Here is a 20,771-nt window from a genome sequence, read left to right on the forward strand (position 1 = left end):
CCACTGGAGTCAGAGTCAGCTGTAATGGCTTTAAATTGCTGCACTGGAAATTAAGGTCAGACATTTATAAAAATCCATCTACCTGGAAGGCTAATTAAGCAATAAAACACACTGCCAATTGGAACAAGCAGTGCTGTCTCCATCCACCCAGGCTTCTACAAACAACTAGATGTGCACCTCAGAAATATTTTAGGTACAGCTCATCCTGTTGTGGAGCAGAGGGATGGGCAAATGTTAAAGATCATCTTTTCTACAACTGTATAAACAGCCTTCAGTATTAGTGAATATACCCCAAACCCCTAAAACGGAGATGTGAACAAGCATGTCTGTGGTTTTTTTTAAAAAGTGCAAAGTACCTTCAGAATATCCTTCCTTAGTGAACGTACCCCAAACCCCTAAAACAGAGATGTGAACAAGCATGTCTAGTTTTTTTAAAAAGTCCAAAGTACCTTCAGAATATCCTTCCCAAGAAATCCTTCCTTCTCTGTTCAACAGTCTTACAGAACTTGGGTTTAGTTTATTTATGGTGCATATCTTCTGCTCTGGGACTTGAATAGTTTAAGACTCTGAATTTTGACTTTACTATTCTTATGTATTGCTGTCAGTTTTCTAAATGGAAAGTCTCAAACAGTTTCATCACCCAGGAACCCTGCATTTCCTTGTCATCCTTCCCCATTCTTTATTTATACGGCTGACACCAACGTCTGAGCGGAACAGAAATTTTTAATTTAAGAAAGAAACCAAGTAAGGAAGTTGTTTAGCACACCCAGAAGGTGTCTGCTAGCTTTCACTTATCTAAGCTAAATAAAACAGGAATGTTACCTGAATTCAGGTCCAAGATAAAACCTCCCCCTCATTTTTAGATCCTTAGAAAGCATTTTTTTAATAGAAGGTAACTTTCAGAGACGTAAAGGCACATGATATTTTTCAGTTAGTGCAGCTTTAGCAGCAGCAATAAAAAAGGAGCCAAAAAACTTGGTGCTTACCTTTCCAGTGGTGCTCGTCGCCATTCAGATTCTGCCTCACCACCTCTTCTCCAAGAGCTTTCAGACTCCCTATCACCCCACCGAGATTCCTGTATGGCAAAAGAAATCAGGAACATTCTCTCTGAGTACTTTAAAATGAAGATTTTCAACAGAAAATTTGCTCCTTTCAGAGCACATTACATCAGTAAAAACTCAGTTGTTACACTGTAGAGAATAATGAACTATCAGGAGTTTGAGTAACTCCTGAATTAAGTACTAAATACTGTCTTAAACTCTGCCAGGAACACACCTCACAACAGGGTAGGATACATGCAAATACACTAAATAGTTCATGAACAAATGTATGAACAATAGTTGCAGTGAGCCACAGCCACCACCTGTTAACACAGAAAAGAGATTCTAACACGTTTCACTTCCCTGCTGCAGCAGGAACGAACTGAAAACCTCCTTTGGTTTTGTGCTTTCAGATGAGATCAGAAAGTGAATAAAGGGAAAGCTCTCTGCAGCACAGAGCATTTTGTTCTGAGTTTACACAACACTAATATGGTACCTCAATGCACAGAACAAGTATTTGTAATCCATACGGGTTGCTTAGATGCTGGGCAGAGCAATAATCAATATTTTTTTCAATAAAGCTAAAATATCTCTCCCCATTGCTGGACAAAGACAAACCATTTAGACTATTGCTAACACAATTCTATATTCCTTAATTCAACCACAACCAAATTAGGCAAACCATATAAAATACTTGATTTCACATAATGACACAGCCCCTTTACAAAAGGGTATTCTGGTTCTGAAAAGCTTTCTTAGTTGTCAGAGTCTCCGCTGCAATATGGGGGAATACACAGGCTGTGCGAGACCCACTACACCGTAAGTGTCTACTTAAATGCTTGTGAGCTGACCCCAGACAAGGGCGAGCAAGGAAAGAATCCCAAAACTGCAAATGGCATTTCCCGAGTGGCACAGATATCCTCCTCAGACCCCAAGTCAGCCTTCCCATCTCATCAAGTGCCCGTGGCTAGGAGCACCTCTTACATGAAAAATACTGGGGATAATGGTCTAGCAGGTAAATAACGAAAACAGTTATACAAGCTCTGATCACTTTTCTCCATAGTGCTGCTCACAAAGTAGGCATTGAATAAAGGCAATGGCTACGGTGGATGAAATTTAAAACTAGTTCTCTTACTGTTAAGCTCTGAAAAAAACCCACAGGTTTGTGGTGGTCACATTTTTCTGAAATCATTACACATTTATTTGCAAATAACTTATCCTTTGTTTCCTGTTGGGTTGGGATAATTATTTTCCCCAATACTTCTATTTGTCAGTGGAAAGCTAAACACACCTCCTGGTTTTTTGTTTCATGGTACGACACATCCCTTATACAACATTAAGCTCTGTTTTTACATTTAGTCTGGGATTTTCCATCAGTATCTACTCAATTCCTGACTCTGGCATGAGTCACTACACTTGCTTCCTCTTTTGCATTGAAGAAAACATTATCCAAGATTTACTTTAGTCTTTATTTTGTTATCAGCGTGGAGATCGTAGTACTTTCTGTTTTACTCGATTATTAAACTAAAGATTCCAGATCCTGATAGTGAGCTGAAACTAAGTGGCAATCACTTAACTATTTAATTAGCCACTTAGGCTACAACTTTGGAAAAAAAACATTTAGCCTATGATTTTACACTGCCACCATCCTCTTCCAAAAACAGTCTAGCGAAGAAGGAGCAGTCAAAAAGAAAACAAACCTGCAAGCATTTACCTACCTTTCTTGAAAACGGGTCATCTAGACCTCTCCTTTCTTCTTCTCGACGACGCAAAAAATTTCTCTTTGACGTTTTTTCTTCTCCAGTTCCTCTAGTTTTTTGACACGTTCCTGGTACTCACGTTGTTCCTGCTCACGTTTCTCACGCTCAATGCGCTCCTTTTCCTCACGCTCTGCAGTTAGAAAAATAAACAGCACGTATTACCAAAATGAATTCGTTCCTTTGCTGTATCCACAGCAGGTTACAAAATACAATCTCTCCCCTTTGACTCCTTAACAGGAAGTAGGCATTTCACGGGATGCGTTTAACCACACAATCTGTTTTCTGGAATCATAGAATCATGGAATGGTTTGGGTTGGAAGGGACCATAAAGATCATCCAATTCCAACCCCCCTGCCATGGGCAGGGACACCTTCCACTAGACCAGGTTGCTCAAAGCCTCATTAGGAAGTATCCTAACTCCAAAGCAATAGGAAAAGAAACCTGGATACATCCACTAAACTGACATCCTGAACAACAGCTACTAGCGAGGAAGGAAAGAAAGTATCCCACACTGCGCCTACATTCACTCGATGTACAGACCATGCACGTGCCAGCTAACACACCGGTAACTACAGGTACGACAGAGGATCTCTTCCTGAGAAAAGGTCATAGAATCATAGAATCACAGACTGGTTTGGGTTGGAAGGGACTTTAAAGATCATCTAGTTCCAACCCCCCTGCCATGGGCAGGGACACCTTGCACTAGACCAGGTTACTCAAAGCCACATCCAGCCTGGCCTTGGACACTTCCAGGGATGGGGCATCCACAGCTTCTCTGGGCAACCTGTCCCAGTGCCTCACCACCCTCTCTGTGAAGAATTTCTTCCTGATATCTAATCTAAACCTCCCTGATTTCAATTTATACCCATTATCCCTTGTCCTATTACTACCGGCTCTTGTAAAAAGTCCTCTCCCAGCACCCTTGTAGGCCCCCTTCAGATACTGGAAAGCTGCAATGAGGTCTCCTCGGAGCCTCCTCTTCTCCAGGCTGAACAAGCCCAGTTCTCGCAGCCTTTCGTCATAGGAGAGGTGCTCCAGCCCTCTGAGCATCTTTGTGGCCTCCTCTGGACTCGCTCCAAGTGGTCAATATCCTTCTGATATTGAGGACTTTTTTTCAGTCAACCCAAAACATCCGCTAGACGTGTCAGAAATCTGATATTCAGGAATGCTTGGGTTTTGATGGTTTGATTTTTTAATACTGCATGACTGTGAGCTCTGACACATAAAAACTTCACCCGTCAAGCAACAAGTAGGAATGAAAATTCCCTTACAGGATGCCTATAGCACCTCTTCTCTTCTGAAGCCTTGAAACAGGCTACCGGGGCAAAGGAATTCACAAGGAAAGGTGTGTGAGTCACTTACAATTCTGGAGTTCTTGTTCTGGCACCAATGTTCCCTTTCTATTCTTTTTAAGATGTGTGTAAGTGGCCAGATCTCAAACTAAACAACTCAAATCAAAGACTCAATTTTTCATTAGCCTCCCTCGCTTTATCTCCTCCTCTATTCGTGTCTGGGAGGAGGGCAGGAAGCACTCATTTGCTTTCATTTTCCCTTCCTCCTGTAAAGCCCGACCTTCATCTCCAAGCTGCACACGTCAGCATTCAGAAGCTGCGTTAGGTAGAACGTAAAGGTACAGTATCTCACAGCAGTGAGCACAGTCTTCACTGCGGACTGAAAACGGAGAGACTTTCTCCAACACACTGAAACAGGAATTGAGAAGTCAGCTGCGTACACACCTGGCACGGGTCAGGGATGCAAAAGATAAAATAATCACGTGCTCTATTATACCTTTAAGCAGCTGTTCTTCTCGTAACCTTTGCTCTTCCTCCTCCTTCTCCCTGTAGTAAGTAACGCGCCTCTCTTCTTTGCGTTGCCTCTTGCGTTCCTCCAAACGATTACGCCTCTCTTCTGCTAACCGTTCCTGGAACTGCTTGAGTTTATCCTGAAATACAGAGAATGCACGTGAAACCATCAGAACTGTAATGTTGAAGAGCTAGACAGTTACACAGATTGCTAAATAAAGCCGCACAGAAACACAAAGCAAGCAACTGCATGTTAGCTTCACTCCACGGGAAAACAACCGTTTGCCATTTTAACCTTTTTCTGCAACAAATTTAGTATAAGGGAACATACTCCTACTTAGAACACAGACAATCATTATGCAGAATCTTAGATCTTCATCTGCTTTTTCAGGAAAGAAATTACATGAATAATAATTTACCCATTATCTAAAATCACCCATACCACTGCAAAGAATCCCATACAGTTACTTAACTTACTTTAACATAATAACCTCTTTAGCCTTTTTTTTATTTTAAACCAGTTCTTACTGCCACACAGCCAAATAACCAAAGCTACAAACAGCCTCAGCAAATGTACAATTTTTAAAATGTAGAGCAAGAACCAAAAGGCACAGTTCTTTCCCTGCCCTCGTGGTCTGATTTCTTATTAAATTTTGCAAGCGTAAAACGTACTTGAATTCCTTACTACTTGGATTATCAAAATAATTTCCAGATTCAATCAAAAAGATTAAAATACAGACAAGTATTTGTGACTATTTCTCAGCTTTAATATTGCTATCAGTATTACTCCATCGCCACAATAAGTCTCAGGTGGCTGCGTACAGCCGGCTGCTCACACGCTACCCAGCGATCTCCTACTAACAGCAGCACTGGCACTAATAATTTACCTATCTTTTATTTAACGTATAAGCTCTGACAAAAGGTGTCAAAAATTGTAAGTGATAATATCTAGGGATGGGTGCAAGAATATTTCACTTCATCTTATTTTTCAGTCAAAGCAGAAAATAAACAATTCCAGAATTCTGAGCCATTCTAGCTGCTCATTTGCTTCCACTTTTCATGAAGAATCCCTGGGTCACATGTTTGGTTCCTCGCTTTGGGGGAATTATTTCATTACAATACCGTATCTCATGTACCTCATAAACTGTTCGTCGAGATGCTTTGAGCCTGGCTTCAAATAAATCTCTATCTTCCAACATCCTTGAGAGCCTGTTCTTATGCTCAAGGGCTTTCTCACGCTCCAACTGCAAAGTAGTGATCTAAAAATGGATAATATAAAGAGTATTACAAAACAAAATTTGACTGTGTATTTGCAATCATCCACCTCAGCCCTTAGAAAGAGAAGTTACATTTCTCTCCTTTCAGATCCAAGACAGAAGACATCGCTGTGTACTGAAATCGTCCAGCTAACACTTCATCTTTGTATCGGCTTTTTCCCTTCCTCCCTTGGATTGAGCTGAGGAAAAAAAGACAGTGCAAACCCCACTGGTTTTCATTAGCACTAATGGATTTTATCATGAGCAAAAAATTCTTACCCTTTCTTCTTCCTGTTGCTCCCAGAGCTCCATATCGTGCACTCGCTGCTCCTCATATGCAGTCTTTATTAAAGGAATTTCTTCTAAGCGCTTCGCTCTTTCAAAATAGTCAATCTACAGAAAGATAACGTACCTTTAGCATGTCACAATGCAAAGACCACGTTGGGGGGACTCCATCCTCAGCATCCCCCAAAGAAAACCCTGCTATCCAATGGCCTTTTCTAGCGTATCAGACACGTAACTTCTGTTTCATTCTGGAACACAGCTGGAAGTCCTGGGTGAGTTTCACCTTACCCGGGTTATACATTTCTATTTACTATGACAACATGCTCCTCAGACTTTTATAGCCACCCGAGTTTCAGGCAGGTCCTCTTCTGCCATCTAGAAGGGCTCCAGCAGTGGAATTTCCTCTGTTTCAGTGACCATTAATATAGTTAATTTAGCTTCTCCGTACTGGCCTTGCCTTCTCTGAACATTTCTCAAGCACAAGTCTTCCCAACTAAGACTCCGTTCACATACAGCTGAGGGGCTCTTTCTCAAGTCCACTCCACGCATCAGAACAGACTTGTGCACTGACACTACAAACTCAGTTGGTTCATAACACTTTTACCTTTTTTTCCATTTCAGAAAGATTTTCAACATCAGCCTGTGCATGTATGTACCACTACAGGAGTTCACAACCACTGACTAAAGCACTGTGCAGACATGGGTCTGTACCCTCCCTGCGCTGTACCTTTTTCTCCTGGTTCTTCAGACGTTCCTGAAGTTCCTTCTTTTCTTTTTCCAGCTGCTCCACTTGTTTAGCCATAATGAAGTCAGGATCCAATTCTTCAAGATCCTACGACCAAGTAAAGTTATCAATGCAAAATCAGGCCAACATTTTTTCTGCTATAAATATGCTTTGTTTTTTTAAGCTTCTCTACAGTCTTCCCTTTAACTCTGAAACTCATTTGCTTCAGAAACAGTGTTTCTTTTCCTCTTTTCTGGCTAACTTATATTTTGTTTTTTAAAAACTCTCTAAAGAACTTATATCTTGATTTTTAATTGAGACGCAGTCAAGGTACTACAGAATTGGATCTACAGGTTTATTTTGCATTTCAGGTACTAGTTAAAGGAAAAAAACCAGAAACAAAACAGCTGGACTTAATTCCTCCAGGTGAAGAAAGGAATCCACACTCAGAATTAAGGTCTACTTGCACTGTGGAGCAAATTAAATATTTAAGTATCAAACTGCCTCATTTTTAAAACAGACTGTTTATAAGACCAGTTACAGTATAAAACTAGGAAAACCCACAAAATCCAAGCAGCCTAGCAATGTAACACCAGAAGCATAAAAACCCCTCAAAACTTCAAATAACAAGTTGTCTACCTCAATATCAATATCTTTAAATGCTTTGGCTCCCAGTTCAGTCTTCTTAATCTGCTCCAAGCGCTCACGAACTGTCTTCTTTTTGATTTGCTCATGCTCTTGCAGGATACGCTCCTTCTCTCTCTCCTTCGCCTCCTGGCGCAGCCTCTCTTCTTCAGCTTTCCGGACCTTTTGTAATTCTGCTTCACGTTGCTCCAGTTCTTCTTTTTCACGCTGAATGTTTAAACTTTCAAGGCGCTCTTTTCTTTCCTCTATAGTTTGACGACGTGCAAGAATACGCTGATGCTCCTTCCTGGAATTTTTCAAGAAGGCAGTGACTGCCAGCTGATGTTGTTCTTCCTTCTCTTGCTGAATTGAAGTTAAGAATAAGACAATGAGGTATACAGCATCTCTTTAAAAAGGCACAAAGCATAGCAAATGCTTCTCAAAGAAAACTCAAAGTTAGTTTTATTCTCCAAACTTGCCAACTGCATGGAAATACAACTGTAATGGCAAATGTAATCTCTCATCCAAGCAGCATCCAAGGTAGTTTCAACTGACTAGAACCACGTACACATACAGTTGTCTGTCAAAGACAACATTCTGCAGCACATCTTATGTATGATAGTTCCACACTTTTTTCTGTCCAGAAGAACTGCACACCCATGTTACTGATATTTAAGACAAACTACGGCGGGGGGTGAGTGCGTGTGAATATTGTTTGTCTCTGCACGTGCTAGCAAGTATAGCACACCACATGTAATGTAGTTCACCAAAGTTTCCTTGTTTTTAAAGTTTTGGGTTTTTCCAAGCACTCTAAAATAAGACAAAAATATCCTAATTGTCACAAAGCACTAAGTGTGAGATAATAAAAAACTGATGAGCCGACAACTTAGATACAAACATTGTCTGTAAAAACATGTTAATTAAATTACAAGCAGCACTAGACTTCCAGACACTAGCATACAGACTATTGTTTAGGCAGCCTTCTCACCCCCTGCCCTTCTCCACCAAAGTACCTACACAGTTCTTTGTAGATTCAGGCTGTACACGTGAAAAGGTGTAATTGTGCCACTGCGGGGAGCTGCCCACTTTAATCAGCCCAGCAGCAGCCCAGGGCTGCGGCCCAGCCAGCTCACTACACTCAGGTCATGCTGCTCCTGAAACATGAGCTAGCGCAGAGGTATTTTTAGTAATCTGTCACTTCTGGGGCATTCAACAAAAACACTCAAACATCCATGCTTTGTTGCATATCTGCCAGTGCTTCAAGGTAAATGGAGGTGCCAGAAACACAAAAATGAAAAGCTGTAGAAGAATTTAACAATTTTATGAATTATAATAAGTGTGACAGAAATTAGAAGTTTTTAAGCACCTGAGAAAAGTGTAAAGTTTTGATCTGAACAGTGAAGGAAAAAAGGATATCAACTTGTTCTGTAGCTTCTCTAACCACACCCTGATACTGCATTCCAATTTTACAAGCGTAATTACTAGCATTTATGTCTTATTCAGCTAATTGTAATGGCATGTCAAGCATAAGACTATTTGCCATTTCTATCTATGAATGTTCAGATAAAGCATGTTTCTTCTTTCAAACCAACAATCCATCTAATACCAATCCCTCATAAAATCGTTTTAGGGAAAAACCTACATGGAAATACTTTTATTTTAAACACTACCAAACAGCTGATATATGTTCAAGCTAACATAAATAAGCTGGCATTAGCTGTCATGATACAGTCCTACTTTGTGTGCTTGCACTGTAATAATATGACTTAGTATTTCAACCCCTATAAGGAATCTAACATGGACATCTCGCTATCGGCCTTTTTTTTATATGGAAAAATTATTTGCTATGTTTCCTATGAAATCTTCCATCAACACACAGCAAAAGAAAAAATTCCCACTGCTCTTTAAGAGAAGTGAAGGTTTAACTTGCCACAACCAAAGCATGCTGGAAATCCAAGACTGATTTACACCTTGCTCCTACAGGGCTCTGGAGAACCTGAAATGTGAGCTCATCCACCTTGAAGCCAACAGCCCCAGGGAAGAGGACAGATTGACAAGGACAGGTCAGTTGTGGGACCTTTTGTTCCTGTTTTTAGATTCCACTATGAAGTTACATTCCAGGTTCTTCAAAACAGCAGTTTCTCTAGGAAGAAAGCAGGCTCTTGGATTTTCAAGAACACGCAAAATTTTATATCCTACACCCGCTGTACACAAGACTAGTAATTTAAACTCAGGCCTCTTGAGTACATTTTGACATGATATCAGTTATGACCAGCCACTAACTAGTTGGGTGCATTTAAGAATTACATTCTTCTTCATAAGCACCAACAGCTGACCACAACCCAGCTGAAAAAAATGAAAAGGTACATCTAAGCTGGGAAAACATGTTCCTTAAAATACAAGTTTCAGTATAATGTGCCGAGTTGTTAGTTTACGTTCCTACTTAACCCACAAGTATATAAATGCAGCCCATCGTTACTGTCAAATTAGATCAGAGACCGTTATCAAAATGCTCTGAAAAGAGACACACTTTGTGTGTATCTGACAATAACAAATGTACAAAAGCAGCAATCGTTACCTACTCAAATCCTTGCAATATCATGTTAAATTAATCGTTAGCTCACTGCCTTTCCTATGTCAAGGAAAGGTAAACCAGTATCTCCTTCAAGTATGATCTCACAACTTCCAAACAAGCTTGTCTTGCTAAACCAGGAAATTTAGATCTATTACAACAGGTGGGTATGTAACAGATGCTGAAGGATACTTCGGCGTTAATAAGTACGTCAATGCTACACTTCATTTCTGTATTAGTATCTCAAGGATCAATTATTTGTTCTGAAGGGAGGGGACAACTATCGGTTACCACTGCACTCAGAACAGATTACTGGAAGGAGCGGTTGATCAGATAAGCAAAAACCCAACGAAAGGCAAAAACCCCACACCCAGCAAAAGGCAACAAAAACGCCCAACAAAAGGCTGCATAAGGGCAACAAATAAGCATCACACAATGCACATGGGCAAAACGTCAGAATTTGGCACCATTTTCAGAAGACTTAAAATTACTTACCAGTAAGTGAGGAGGCTTAATGACAGCGAGAGCCTTAGCCAGCGCAGAGGACATCGCAGTCAGCTGATTCCTGATTTGCTCAGAAGGCATGCTTTGCAGCTGAGGGCCTAGTGGAGCATCCTCTCTAGTACTGTAATTCAAATCTGAGCCAAAGCTCAGTGTCCGGGTAGTATGATCAAGGCGAACCTTCACACAAAAAGTAGGAAGAAAAAGGATTATGATTTATTAAACAATCTCTCTGTTGCTCTACCTATGACCAATATGAATGAACAAAAGCTCTAAGTAGAAACTACTTTGAAAAAAAAAATTTAGCTACATCAGACTCTAAGAAATATCAAATTAGTAGAAGAAAAATCGCACTCTGAAAAAAAGTTCGTTTCATTTCCATGGTTTTTACAAAAAAATAAATCATCACTGTATGAGGCTGAACTTTCAACGATTCTATGAAATGAACACTGCAAGACTAATCCTTCTTGCCTCTTCCTCCACATTAGCAATACATGAAACAAGAACCCTGACTTCAATGCAGACAATTTCAACACACCCAAAATACAAGCTGAAGTTGTGTGTTAATCTACATAAATTAACTCAGCTTTTTCTAAAAACCTAAATGGATAATTGCTAAGCAACCTCAATTAAAAACAATTTGTATCTCATACCCAGCTTAAATATTTCATTACAGGCCATCATTCATCCTATACGGACAATTTTACCAACCATGCAATCTTCCAACAGCAGCTGAGACATCCCAGACCTTGGTGTTTTACTTCAGTCACAAAAACTAACATCAGCGACTGCTAGCTCTTCAGTCTCACACAACTAATTCAGCGTGGTCAGAAAATCGCATCCCTGTTCATCAGACTTGCTTCGGGACATTCTGGACTAAATGTCCGGGGCTCACAGGGCAAGTTTCAGCAAATTTTATTTCAACTTTTACTTCTACTGGACTTAAACTTAATGGTTGTTGACCTAAATCAAAAATACACACCAAAATGCAAATAATGGTCACATGCACCATTTACTCTAGTTTACCTCCATCTATCAAGATCCATTGTCTTCCTTGGGTTCACTGTCAACAGTTACTTTTCATCCAGTGTAATACACAAGAATCCATAGATCATGTCACAGAAGTCTTTTTACAGCACTTACTTGCAAGTCACAATGTCTGGCTGCATCAACAATACAACGTTCCAGCTGGAAGGCATCAACGAAAGGAACCAGGGCAGTCAGACGAGAAAATTCAATGCTTTGATAAATCTGGGCCACCTGTATGTGAACAGAAACATTAGGTATTTTTCCTCATTAAAAAGGGATCAGAAATCATAGGATGGTTTGGGTTGGAAGGGACCTTAAAGACCACCCAGTTCCAACCCCCCTGCCATGGGCAGGGACACCTTCCACTAGACCAGGTTGCTCAAAGCCTCATCCAGCCTGGCCTTGAACACTTCCAGGGATGGGGCATCCACAGCTTCTCTGGGCAACCTGGCCCAGTGCCTCCCCACCCTCTCCAGGAAGTCGAAACAGAAGTTGTTATATGGGCTCTAAAGCTAACTTATCAAACCGTCAATAATGAATGTATACATAGTAACACAGTTACAAATACTCTTTCAGGATTGTATTCTTGTACTGAATTCAAACTTAACCTAAGACTAAATACCATTCCTGAATGGCTTCTTTGTATGAAGGAGACTGGCAGCAGTAACTACACACAGCTATGCTGCTAATTAGCCTTCAACTATTTCTTTGGCACACCAGAAATAACACTGCTCGTCACTGGTAACGAAAGCAGGTCAATGAAATGTGCGTTTCATAAAAGCCCTAGACACAAAAAAAACCCCAAACCAGGAATATCCCACCCAGACCTTACTCAATAATGTATTTTAAGAAACAATGAATTACCTTAAGACATCACAGATCCATAATGAAGAAAGTCTAAGCAAGAGATTACACCACTGTATGCAACCACTACGGAGTATAGCTACTACGGCTGTACCTAAATGACATACACACCTGACGATACAGGTTATATAATGGAAAGAAGTATTTCAAAACCATAATGGTCTTCTATTTGATGGAAAAATTTACTTCAGCATAGACGTTTCCAACCGAATGTTCTTCCCAAGCATTTCCTAACGTAAGCATACATAAGAACATACATTTTCTTTACTCATACCTGCTGCAGAAGGCGAAGAATGGTATTGTTTTGGAGGTGAGGAACATACAGCTGCAGTTCAGGTTCCTTTTCAGCTTGGTCTTTCACCCAGTTCAGAACCTACCAAAATTCTGAAAAGTTACTCTATCTGCATCAACCCTGAAAGCTTCAACTTTAAAGTACAAAGCACAGTTCTTAAATACTGCCAGTTTAGATGAAAGAACAGCACTTCCATCCAGGTACTACCTCATTTTACCGAAGTGTACCTTTCGACCAGAAGGCTTTTGTTGAGAGTGGCTAGCTAACCCTTGTTGTATGAAGGCGACTGACAGTACTGGCAACAGTTACCACACTGCTAATTTACCTTCAAGTTCTTTTTAGCACCTCAAATATCTTTGTTCTCACTATCAAAGAAAAAGAACATGATGTGCTTCATCAGCTGCAGAATTTACAGTAACCTAACCATTATTTTACCTCCCAATATTCCACATTTTAATAGTAAAAACAGTCACCGGTATACTTTTGCCCTTCCCACACAACCCACTTGCATGTACAGTTTTCTAATTTCTGCATCATTAACCAAAAATGCATCATCTCCACCAAACAAGATCTCCTGAGACGTTCCCAAAACTCCGCACCCTTAGAGGGGCTCTGAACAGTGCCTGGAGACCTGTATGAATTTTCATTCAATAACCTGATGTACTATCTACATCAGATGTTACGTACATGTCACTGACCAAATAAAGCCTACCCTTGAAAATTCTGGCAACAGAAAAAGCTCATTGGTATTTACCACAAACCAATATTCAATTAACAAACTATGAGTCAGGACAAGTTACTATATGCACAGAGCTACAAAACTTACCTTGCTGACACGGCCACATAACTTGAGTGGGTGAAAGTCTACTTCAAGCCAGTTGTAAAGCTCTTTCACTTCTGGAACAACATACTGCACGACGTTGAACCTTACCTACAGTCAACAAAAAGAACAGAGATCTCTGAATAAATATGATCCTAACAAATAGCTAAGCTTTAACAACTTTATGTTTAAGAAGTTCAATAGGCACGACACGTACCTTTTAATACAGAAGACTAGTGATTTTTTATTACAGCATTCTTCAATACAGTGACAGTAAATCTACACTACACCACTTAACTGTTATTTAAAAATGGAAAAGTAGAGAAGCACCACATAAATGAGACAAATATTTAGACTGGAGTGCCACTCTCAACTCATTAGCCATTCCTAAGACACGATTCCTACTACACAGATGTAGGCCCACACTCAAACTAAAACCACACATCTCAAATCATGAGTGAACTTCTGAAGCTTTGAATTGTGGGTTTAAGGCAAACTAGAGTGGTACTGGAAGAATCAATGCAAATTGTAAAATGAACCGTGAGTGGAAGTTTTATGCATGCATGCAACTGACTGCAAGAAACTCAAACTTCCTCTGCAAATACTACCTGTGACTGAACAGCTGATTGTTTATGAGTGTCGGGGAAGGACTGAAGACAAATCCAGCCTCCCTTCAAATTAAACACAGGGAAGTTTTCTTAATCACTTACGGTCTGCTGTTTGATACCTAACCTGTGCTATCCAAAATACCTTTAAAACAGAAAAATAAACACTTGGTTCAGCTAACTACATGCCTTAAAGTAGGGGGGAAAAAAACCAAAGCTCTAGCTCAAAATCGTTCTCAGACCCCTCAGAGATTCAAAAGGACATTTGTAGCTTGGGTGAGATGAAGGACAATACTGAATCTGGCTCTAGTGCACGCAAGCATTCCGGCCTCCCGTTATTGCTGCCACTTCCACACAGTCCTTCTTGTGAACCTGAAACCTTAACCCATCCTCTAAGTCATTCAGTTAACCACAAACCCCTTTTAACTTTTAAACTGCTGCCCCTAACAAAGCACAGTGCTCTAGAAGGAAAACAGTCCAGAACAGAGGAGCCAATGTTTAAAAGCTGCTCATCCAAACACCACTACCCACCATATCGTTAATGAGACTGGCACGTGTTGGTGGGGCCTGGAGGCCCAAGAGGGTTGCCAGCCGTCGCTGTTTCTCCACGATGATGCCATCCATATCCAGAAGGCGAGCAATATCGGTTCTCTCAGGAGTTATCGGAATGGACAGAGTGGCCAAAAGCACTCGAGTAGACATCCTGTTGACAAAGTATAACCGCAAAAGATGAACTGCAAGAGACCACTAACGAATTCCTTTTCACGTACGTGCCATTTCAAGAGCAGGAACGAGTAGCATTCACGATGCAAAACTGTGTGAACTCCCAGCAGTAATAGAAAAGACACCAACTGTGCAGTACGAGTGCAGAATGCAGCGGTCTTCAGTACCCAGGGGAAAGATTTTGGTGACATCTTTTCATTACTTACGTGTGTGTATATACATACGTGTAAAGAAATTTAAGCTACTTCTGTAAATATCAGAATACTATAAAACAACGAAAACAGCACCTTCCAAAACTTATTTTAGCTGCAAACCCATACCAATCATTTTAACTGCATTGATTTTTAAAATTTACTGCGCAAGTCAGATGTACCTTTTCATGCAATGACACAAATTACATGAAATAATTAAATTCTGACCTCAGCACACAGACTGAAAGGAATATAAGAACTTCCATAGAGTATTTATTCCTACCATGTTCTGATCCTATGAAGTACATGAGTTTCAGAGGTTAATGCAGTCAGTGATCCTGCATGTCTCAAAAGCCTTGCCAGTATCATACTTGTTACCAGAAAATTACAGGACATTTGGCTATTACAGACTTTAATATACTAAGGAAAAGTTTATACTAGTTGTAATGAAACCTCACAAAGTAGATACCACCACTCAGAAGAGAAAAAGGAAGCAAAATACTAAGAGGATCCTGACTTTTACGTTATTTACACTGTGGTTTGCAAAATATCCTTCTTGCTCCACATTTCTTTTGAGGCAATTAGTACTGACTGCTCTAAGTAGAGCTGGTCAGAGCCACACGTCATGTGCTTCTTTTGGGGTACCACCTAGTTTAGTTTTACACCTATGGAGTTAAAAATAGGATCTAAGATCACATCAAATATCTTTCCCCACCTCTGCATCTCCTCTTGTGTGAGATTCTTCCGCATTTCCCTTGATAAGTGATAAAGTCTGTGAAGTGTGGATGCATGAAAAAGAGCATTTCCTGACTTCCAGAAGACAGTTGAAACTTTGTGATAGTAATTTGCCATCAGTTGCGGTTTGGGTGGTTTCTTAGACAGAGCAAATAGCCCATGAATATCCTCCACTGCTTTGAAAGCTTCCTAAAAAAAAACCAAACATACTACTTTTAGGAAGTTTTTTTGCAACAACCAAGAAAGGGAAAAATATACATTGACTAAAGGTTCTAAAACTATAATATATTTAATACCACCAAAAGCTGTGATACTGGCTATGTGAAATTAAACACTTCATTTCTTTATTAGGAAATATTTGGACATACTGCAAATTCAATAACTACCTGCTTAGAATTTGGTAGGTAAAGATTAGTTTGTGCAATTTTTTGAAAATTAGTTTCTTTCAGATTTTCAAGCTACAAACCAAGTGGGAAAAAAACCCCACCTAGAGAATAACAAAAATTCTCCTATTTTACTATTATACCAATTATAATATTTATTGGGTTTACCATTTTTCATAAAAGTACTCAAAATGAATATAGTTTCCCTAAAAATACATATAATCTTGGGAATGCCTTACATGTAATTGCTTAAATACCTAAAAAGGAAACAGCAACACAGGGAACACTCTCCAAATTTACAAAAGCAGAAAGATTGGATTTTTAAGGAATTTAACATTAGAAAGGTTGGAAAAGCCAAGCACCTCTGAAAAATTTGCTTTGATAGTGCCTCGCTGGCAAGACCCTGACAACACAACCAGCGATGCTGGGGCCCAGCCTCACAGCCAGCTTTAACGTTTACCAACCGCTTCCCAGTGATCGAGTTCATGAGAAGGCAAGGTGGCAGAGACGAACGGGTCATCACTTTCACAACTGAGAACGACTTCAGCCTCTTTACCATGAACCACTACCAGCAGAAGCTTGGTCTGAAATGCTGTGCTGAAACAGCAATGGCAGGAACATCAGCCTAAATATTCAATATGCATTAGTACCACACTCTAGACATTAAAACTTTACCCTTTAGCTATCAGCCTGTCTTTATCTTGGAGTATACACCACGAAACACGATCTGCGTGGAACAGATTCTGGAAAGGCTGTAAACCACAGTGTGACTATGGGAGTCCTGCTGCATACCTGCCACAGCTCCATGCTAATGGCACTGTCCAGCTGCACAAGCCTGGTCTCCAAGTGCATTGACTGGCTGTCGGGATTGTTGAGGTTGATTGCTGTGCTTTGGTTATGATGACGCTGGATCTGCCCCAAGTGCATGCGCAGGTTGTCGCAGAGCTTACGGAACTCAGCTTTACGCGTGTACTGCAGGCAGAACTTAAAAGCTGCAAAAACGAACAATACGAGTTCAGAACGCTCACTAATGGTGACTTCGTGGTAGTTCTAAATGGGATTAAAATATGTAAATAGGTATGTTTAAAGAATCCTCACTTATAGACCAAAGACACATCAAACGACGCAATCTGTCACACATAATGAATTAAGTGACTGTGCAGAGCACTTCCATCTTGACCTCAAAAAAATGAAGATGCTTCTACATAATTAAGTTTTAAGGAGTAAAGCTAATGTTCTAATTCTACCTTTTATTTAGAACTGTGTGCAAATAAAACTCTATGAATGGCATGAATTCAGGTTTTGGCGTTTTAAAACGTAGAAAAAAAATCTCAGGTCACCTAAATATGGCGAAGTTAAATGAAGCTTTCAAGTGACTGGAAACGTAAAAAAAATTGTCTATCATAATCCCACAGTTCCCCTCAAAAAATCTCCTTTTGCTGTGCCACTGTCACGCTGAAAATTCTAAAGTATTTCTGCCAGAAACAGGCAAAAAAGGAAGTCTCAACACTGCACAAAGGCTTAAATACACTAAAGTGCCTCGAACATAGCTGACTGGTATCTTGTCTAATGTACTTGCACAGTTCAGATCTAGAGTTAAAAATCTACCGGACTCTTCAAAACCAGAGAGCCCCAAGTTATACATACAAAGGGAAACATTTTTCTGCTCATCTCTCACCCTTAGGAAAAGATTAACATGTACACATATGTATTCTTATAAACTCAATGTTTGCTGAACAGTGCCAGAAAGGATCAGACTAGGCTTTGTCCCACTACATTCCACATCATATTTTGCTACGTTACGCCTGTGTCGGAACAGACAGCACATCGTGATTTTCCAGTACCCTTCTGTGTACAGTATTTGAAGTTACCTCACACAGAGTATGTTAATGGAAGACACATCTGCCATTATGGGTAGCAGTGAAAACACAGCCAATTTTGATCAGTAAGTCCTAAAAAATACTGACTGAGCAGCAGTAATTGTCATATTCTCTGTATGTACAGGAAAAAACAGTTTTTTCCTTGCAGGTTCTGTTACAAGGCAAGATCAGTGTCCAGAAATCTCATAATTTTAAGGAACCTCTGTAATTTAAAGAGTAGTATGAGTGTGTACATACACATGCTTAAGTGATTAACCTAGTTCCAACTCTGAACTAATATCCAAATAGAAAGAACCTTTAACTTTCTAGTTTTACAGGGTGTAATATACAAGTCCTAGATCTCACCACACTTCAAGTTTCCATCTTTTCGACTTACCTTGCTGTGCAATATCATGGTACAGGCGTTCCACTCGGGAATTATTTCGGAGAAGATCCAAACACTGTCTGTATGATTCCCATAGAAATTTAACCCAGGGTGTCAAAAGCAGTCGGTCAGTACGATCCTGAGTGTCTTCTCCACTCACAGCGCTCAAGAGAACACTACAGTCGGGTTGGGGGGGGTAAGGAAAAAAACCAAACACACATGTTTTATTCCCATAATTCTCACTGATTTTTCTTATCAAGATCTAAGATGAGACTGGATGAATCAGAACAGCTAATTGCTGCTTATTGCCCAAGGAGTTCCTCAGACCTTTTCCTTTAATGACTGTAGTTAACTTTCCTTTCTGTTCAGTTTCAGACTTTGGCATATGACTGACATGTACAAGCTCCAGAGGTAAGAGATGCCAGGAGTTTCTGTATGCTTCACAGAGTAAGCCAAAGGAAACTAATCCCAGCATTTTCACCTTCCCGCTCCCACCAGGGGGGCTGTACCTCTGTCAGATTCAAGTAACAGTGTCTACTCGGATACTTTCCTACTTGCTGCAACTTCCTTTTTAGTCACCAGCAATGCTGCCAGAGAGCGCTCACTTCTTGCTGACATGTGACAGAGGCAATGCGTGCCTTACAACCTGCAGGCACTGAACACTAGAATACTTCCATTAAATGATCAAATCCTTTAAAAAGTCCGACATGAAAAGATGCTTCAAGATGTCCAAGGTAAGACATGATAATCTTTGCGTTTAGGAGCCATAAATGCATTCCCTCTTTCACAGAAATACAAGATTGGAAAGGATTCCTGAGACACTGCGACTGAAATTCACTGCTATGGCCCACAGGATCCTCTTCTGCTAATCAGTCCGCCCAGCCTGACAAACATAGAAAGAATCATCTTCCCTAAAACTTCATTTTTATGCATCTAATACAAATTCTTGACTCTTGTAACTCTTCTACTACACTGCTTCCAGTTCTGATTTACTTCCCTGAGCACCAGTGCTAGATGGAATGTTAAAGATGACACTTCACCAGTGCCTTCTCCAGCATATCAAGCAGTGAATCCAGAAAAATAAAAAAGTATGAGAAGTCTGGGAAACAGGACCTAAGAAACACTAAAGAAACTGTGGTTGTTTAGGTAAAGAAGAGGGGCCGAAAAGACACCTTTTCTAGTTCTCAGTTACGTAAAAGGAACAAGGAAAAGAGCAGTCAATCTACAGTATCTACTGGTGGGATTCCTCTGTAACAAAGACCATTTCAGGCACTGGGAATAACCTGAATGGCACTGCCATCCTCCAGACAGGATGTCAGTGATCTTTGCATTTTTTACAACCAGTACCGCTACCAGAGAGCTTTGCTGTTAACATGCAAACCCACAGCCTTCTACTCCATGTCTTTGTGGGTTTTATCTGACTGATGGCACTCTGTTGCTCACAGTCGCCTACACAAGACAAAATGTCCTCCATTTGGATAATTTCTTCCAATTTTCTATCATCAGTAAACAGAACTTTGACTTTAGTTTCTGTGCCAAGATTTTAATTGAAAGAATTCCCACTAACTTCACTCTTGCTTCCTATCTCCTTTCATCATTACATGTCATCAGTTTCTCCCTGGGCAGTGTCTCAGTCCCCTTCCAATTCACCTGCAAAAATCCCTTCTGGTATGGCAGCAACAGCTTTGTATTTCCCCAGGTCAGATCTCCGGCATTTCCTGAAGCTAAAAAATTACGTTACCAAATAAAATTCTAACATCATCAGATGTCATCTACCCTTCGGCAAGCCTGTGCTGAATTGTATCTTACTTGTAACTCCATGTACCACTTCCTTCCTTCAAAACTCACAGAGGAGACCTGAATGTTGTTATGATCAAGAGAACACATTGGCAACTCCTCAGACCACTACTCAGTCCTAAACATGGATGATGAGAAAACACACTGTCTGCTCAGATGGGTCTCTGCAGAGCTTTCGAACCCAAAATATCTGCTGATATGTTTAAAACTCTAGGATAGAAATTATGCTGTCATGCAACATGAAGAGTAATCTGGCCTTTCCATTCACCTCAGGGTAATTTCTGTGCTCTAAAACCCCCCGTCTGTCTTTTATTCTAGAACCAATATTCTTACAAAAATCAGGAGAAAAGTATTGCTTCAGTCTTCAGACCACATCTAGGACAGCTACTCTCAACCCGCCTCCTCAGAATTTTGCCATCATTTTCCCTAGAATTCTCCACTTACGGCTGACAATCCTTTCTAACTTCTTTTAGTATCTCCTGCAAGTTTTAATTTGGTTTGCCTTACAGAAATTTTCATTTATT

The 20,771-nt window shown here is 40.2% G+C and overlaps 1 protein-coding gene across 1 annotated transcript in view; it reads right to left on the minus strand.

Annotated features, from left to right (window-relative positions):
- The window catches only part of EIF3A (eukaryotic translation initiation factor 3, subunit A), a 30,901-nt gene that overhangs the window by 8,480 nt on the left and 1,650 nt on the right, over window positions 1-20,771 (minus strand). The window contains 16 exon segments of the mRNA XM_010154832.1: window positions 987-1,075; window positions 2,759-2,814; window positions 2,817-2,930; window positions 4,589-4,742; window positions 5,739-5,861; window positions 6,138-6,251; window positions 6,871-6,975; window positions 7,507-7,854; window positions 10,559-10,744; window positions 11,708-11,824; window positions 12,732-12,830; window positions 13,576-13,680; window positions 14,706-14,877; window positions 15,804-16,012; window positions 16,999-17,198; window positions 18,463-18,626. Of these exon segments, the coding sequence (XP_010153134.1) occupies window positions 987-1,075; window positions 2,759-2,814; window positions 2,817-2,930; window positions 4,589-4,742; window positions 5,739-5,861; window positions 6,138-6,251; window positions 6,871-6,975; window positions 7,507-7,854; window positions 10,559-10,744; window positions 11,708-11,824; window positions 12,732-12,830; window positions 13,576-13,680; window positions 14,706-14,877; window positions 15,804-16,012; window positions 16,999-17,198; window positions 18,463-18,626 (2,355 nt within the window).

Source organism: Eurypyga helias, unplaced genomic scaffold (genome assembly GCF_000690775.1).
Source record: "Eurypyga helias isolate BGI_N326 unplaced genomic scaffold, ASM69077v1 scaffold12207, whole genome shotgun sequence".
Taxonomy (NCBI): Eukaryota; Metazoa; Chordata; class Aves; order Eurypygiformes; family Eurypygidae; genus Eurypyga; species Eurypyga helias.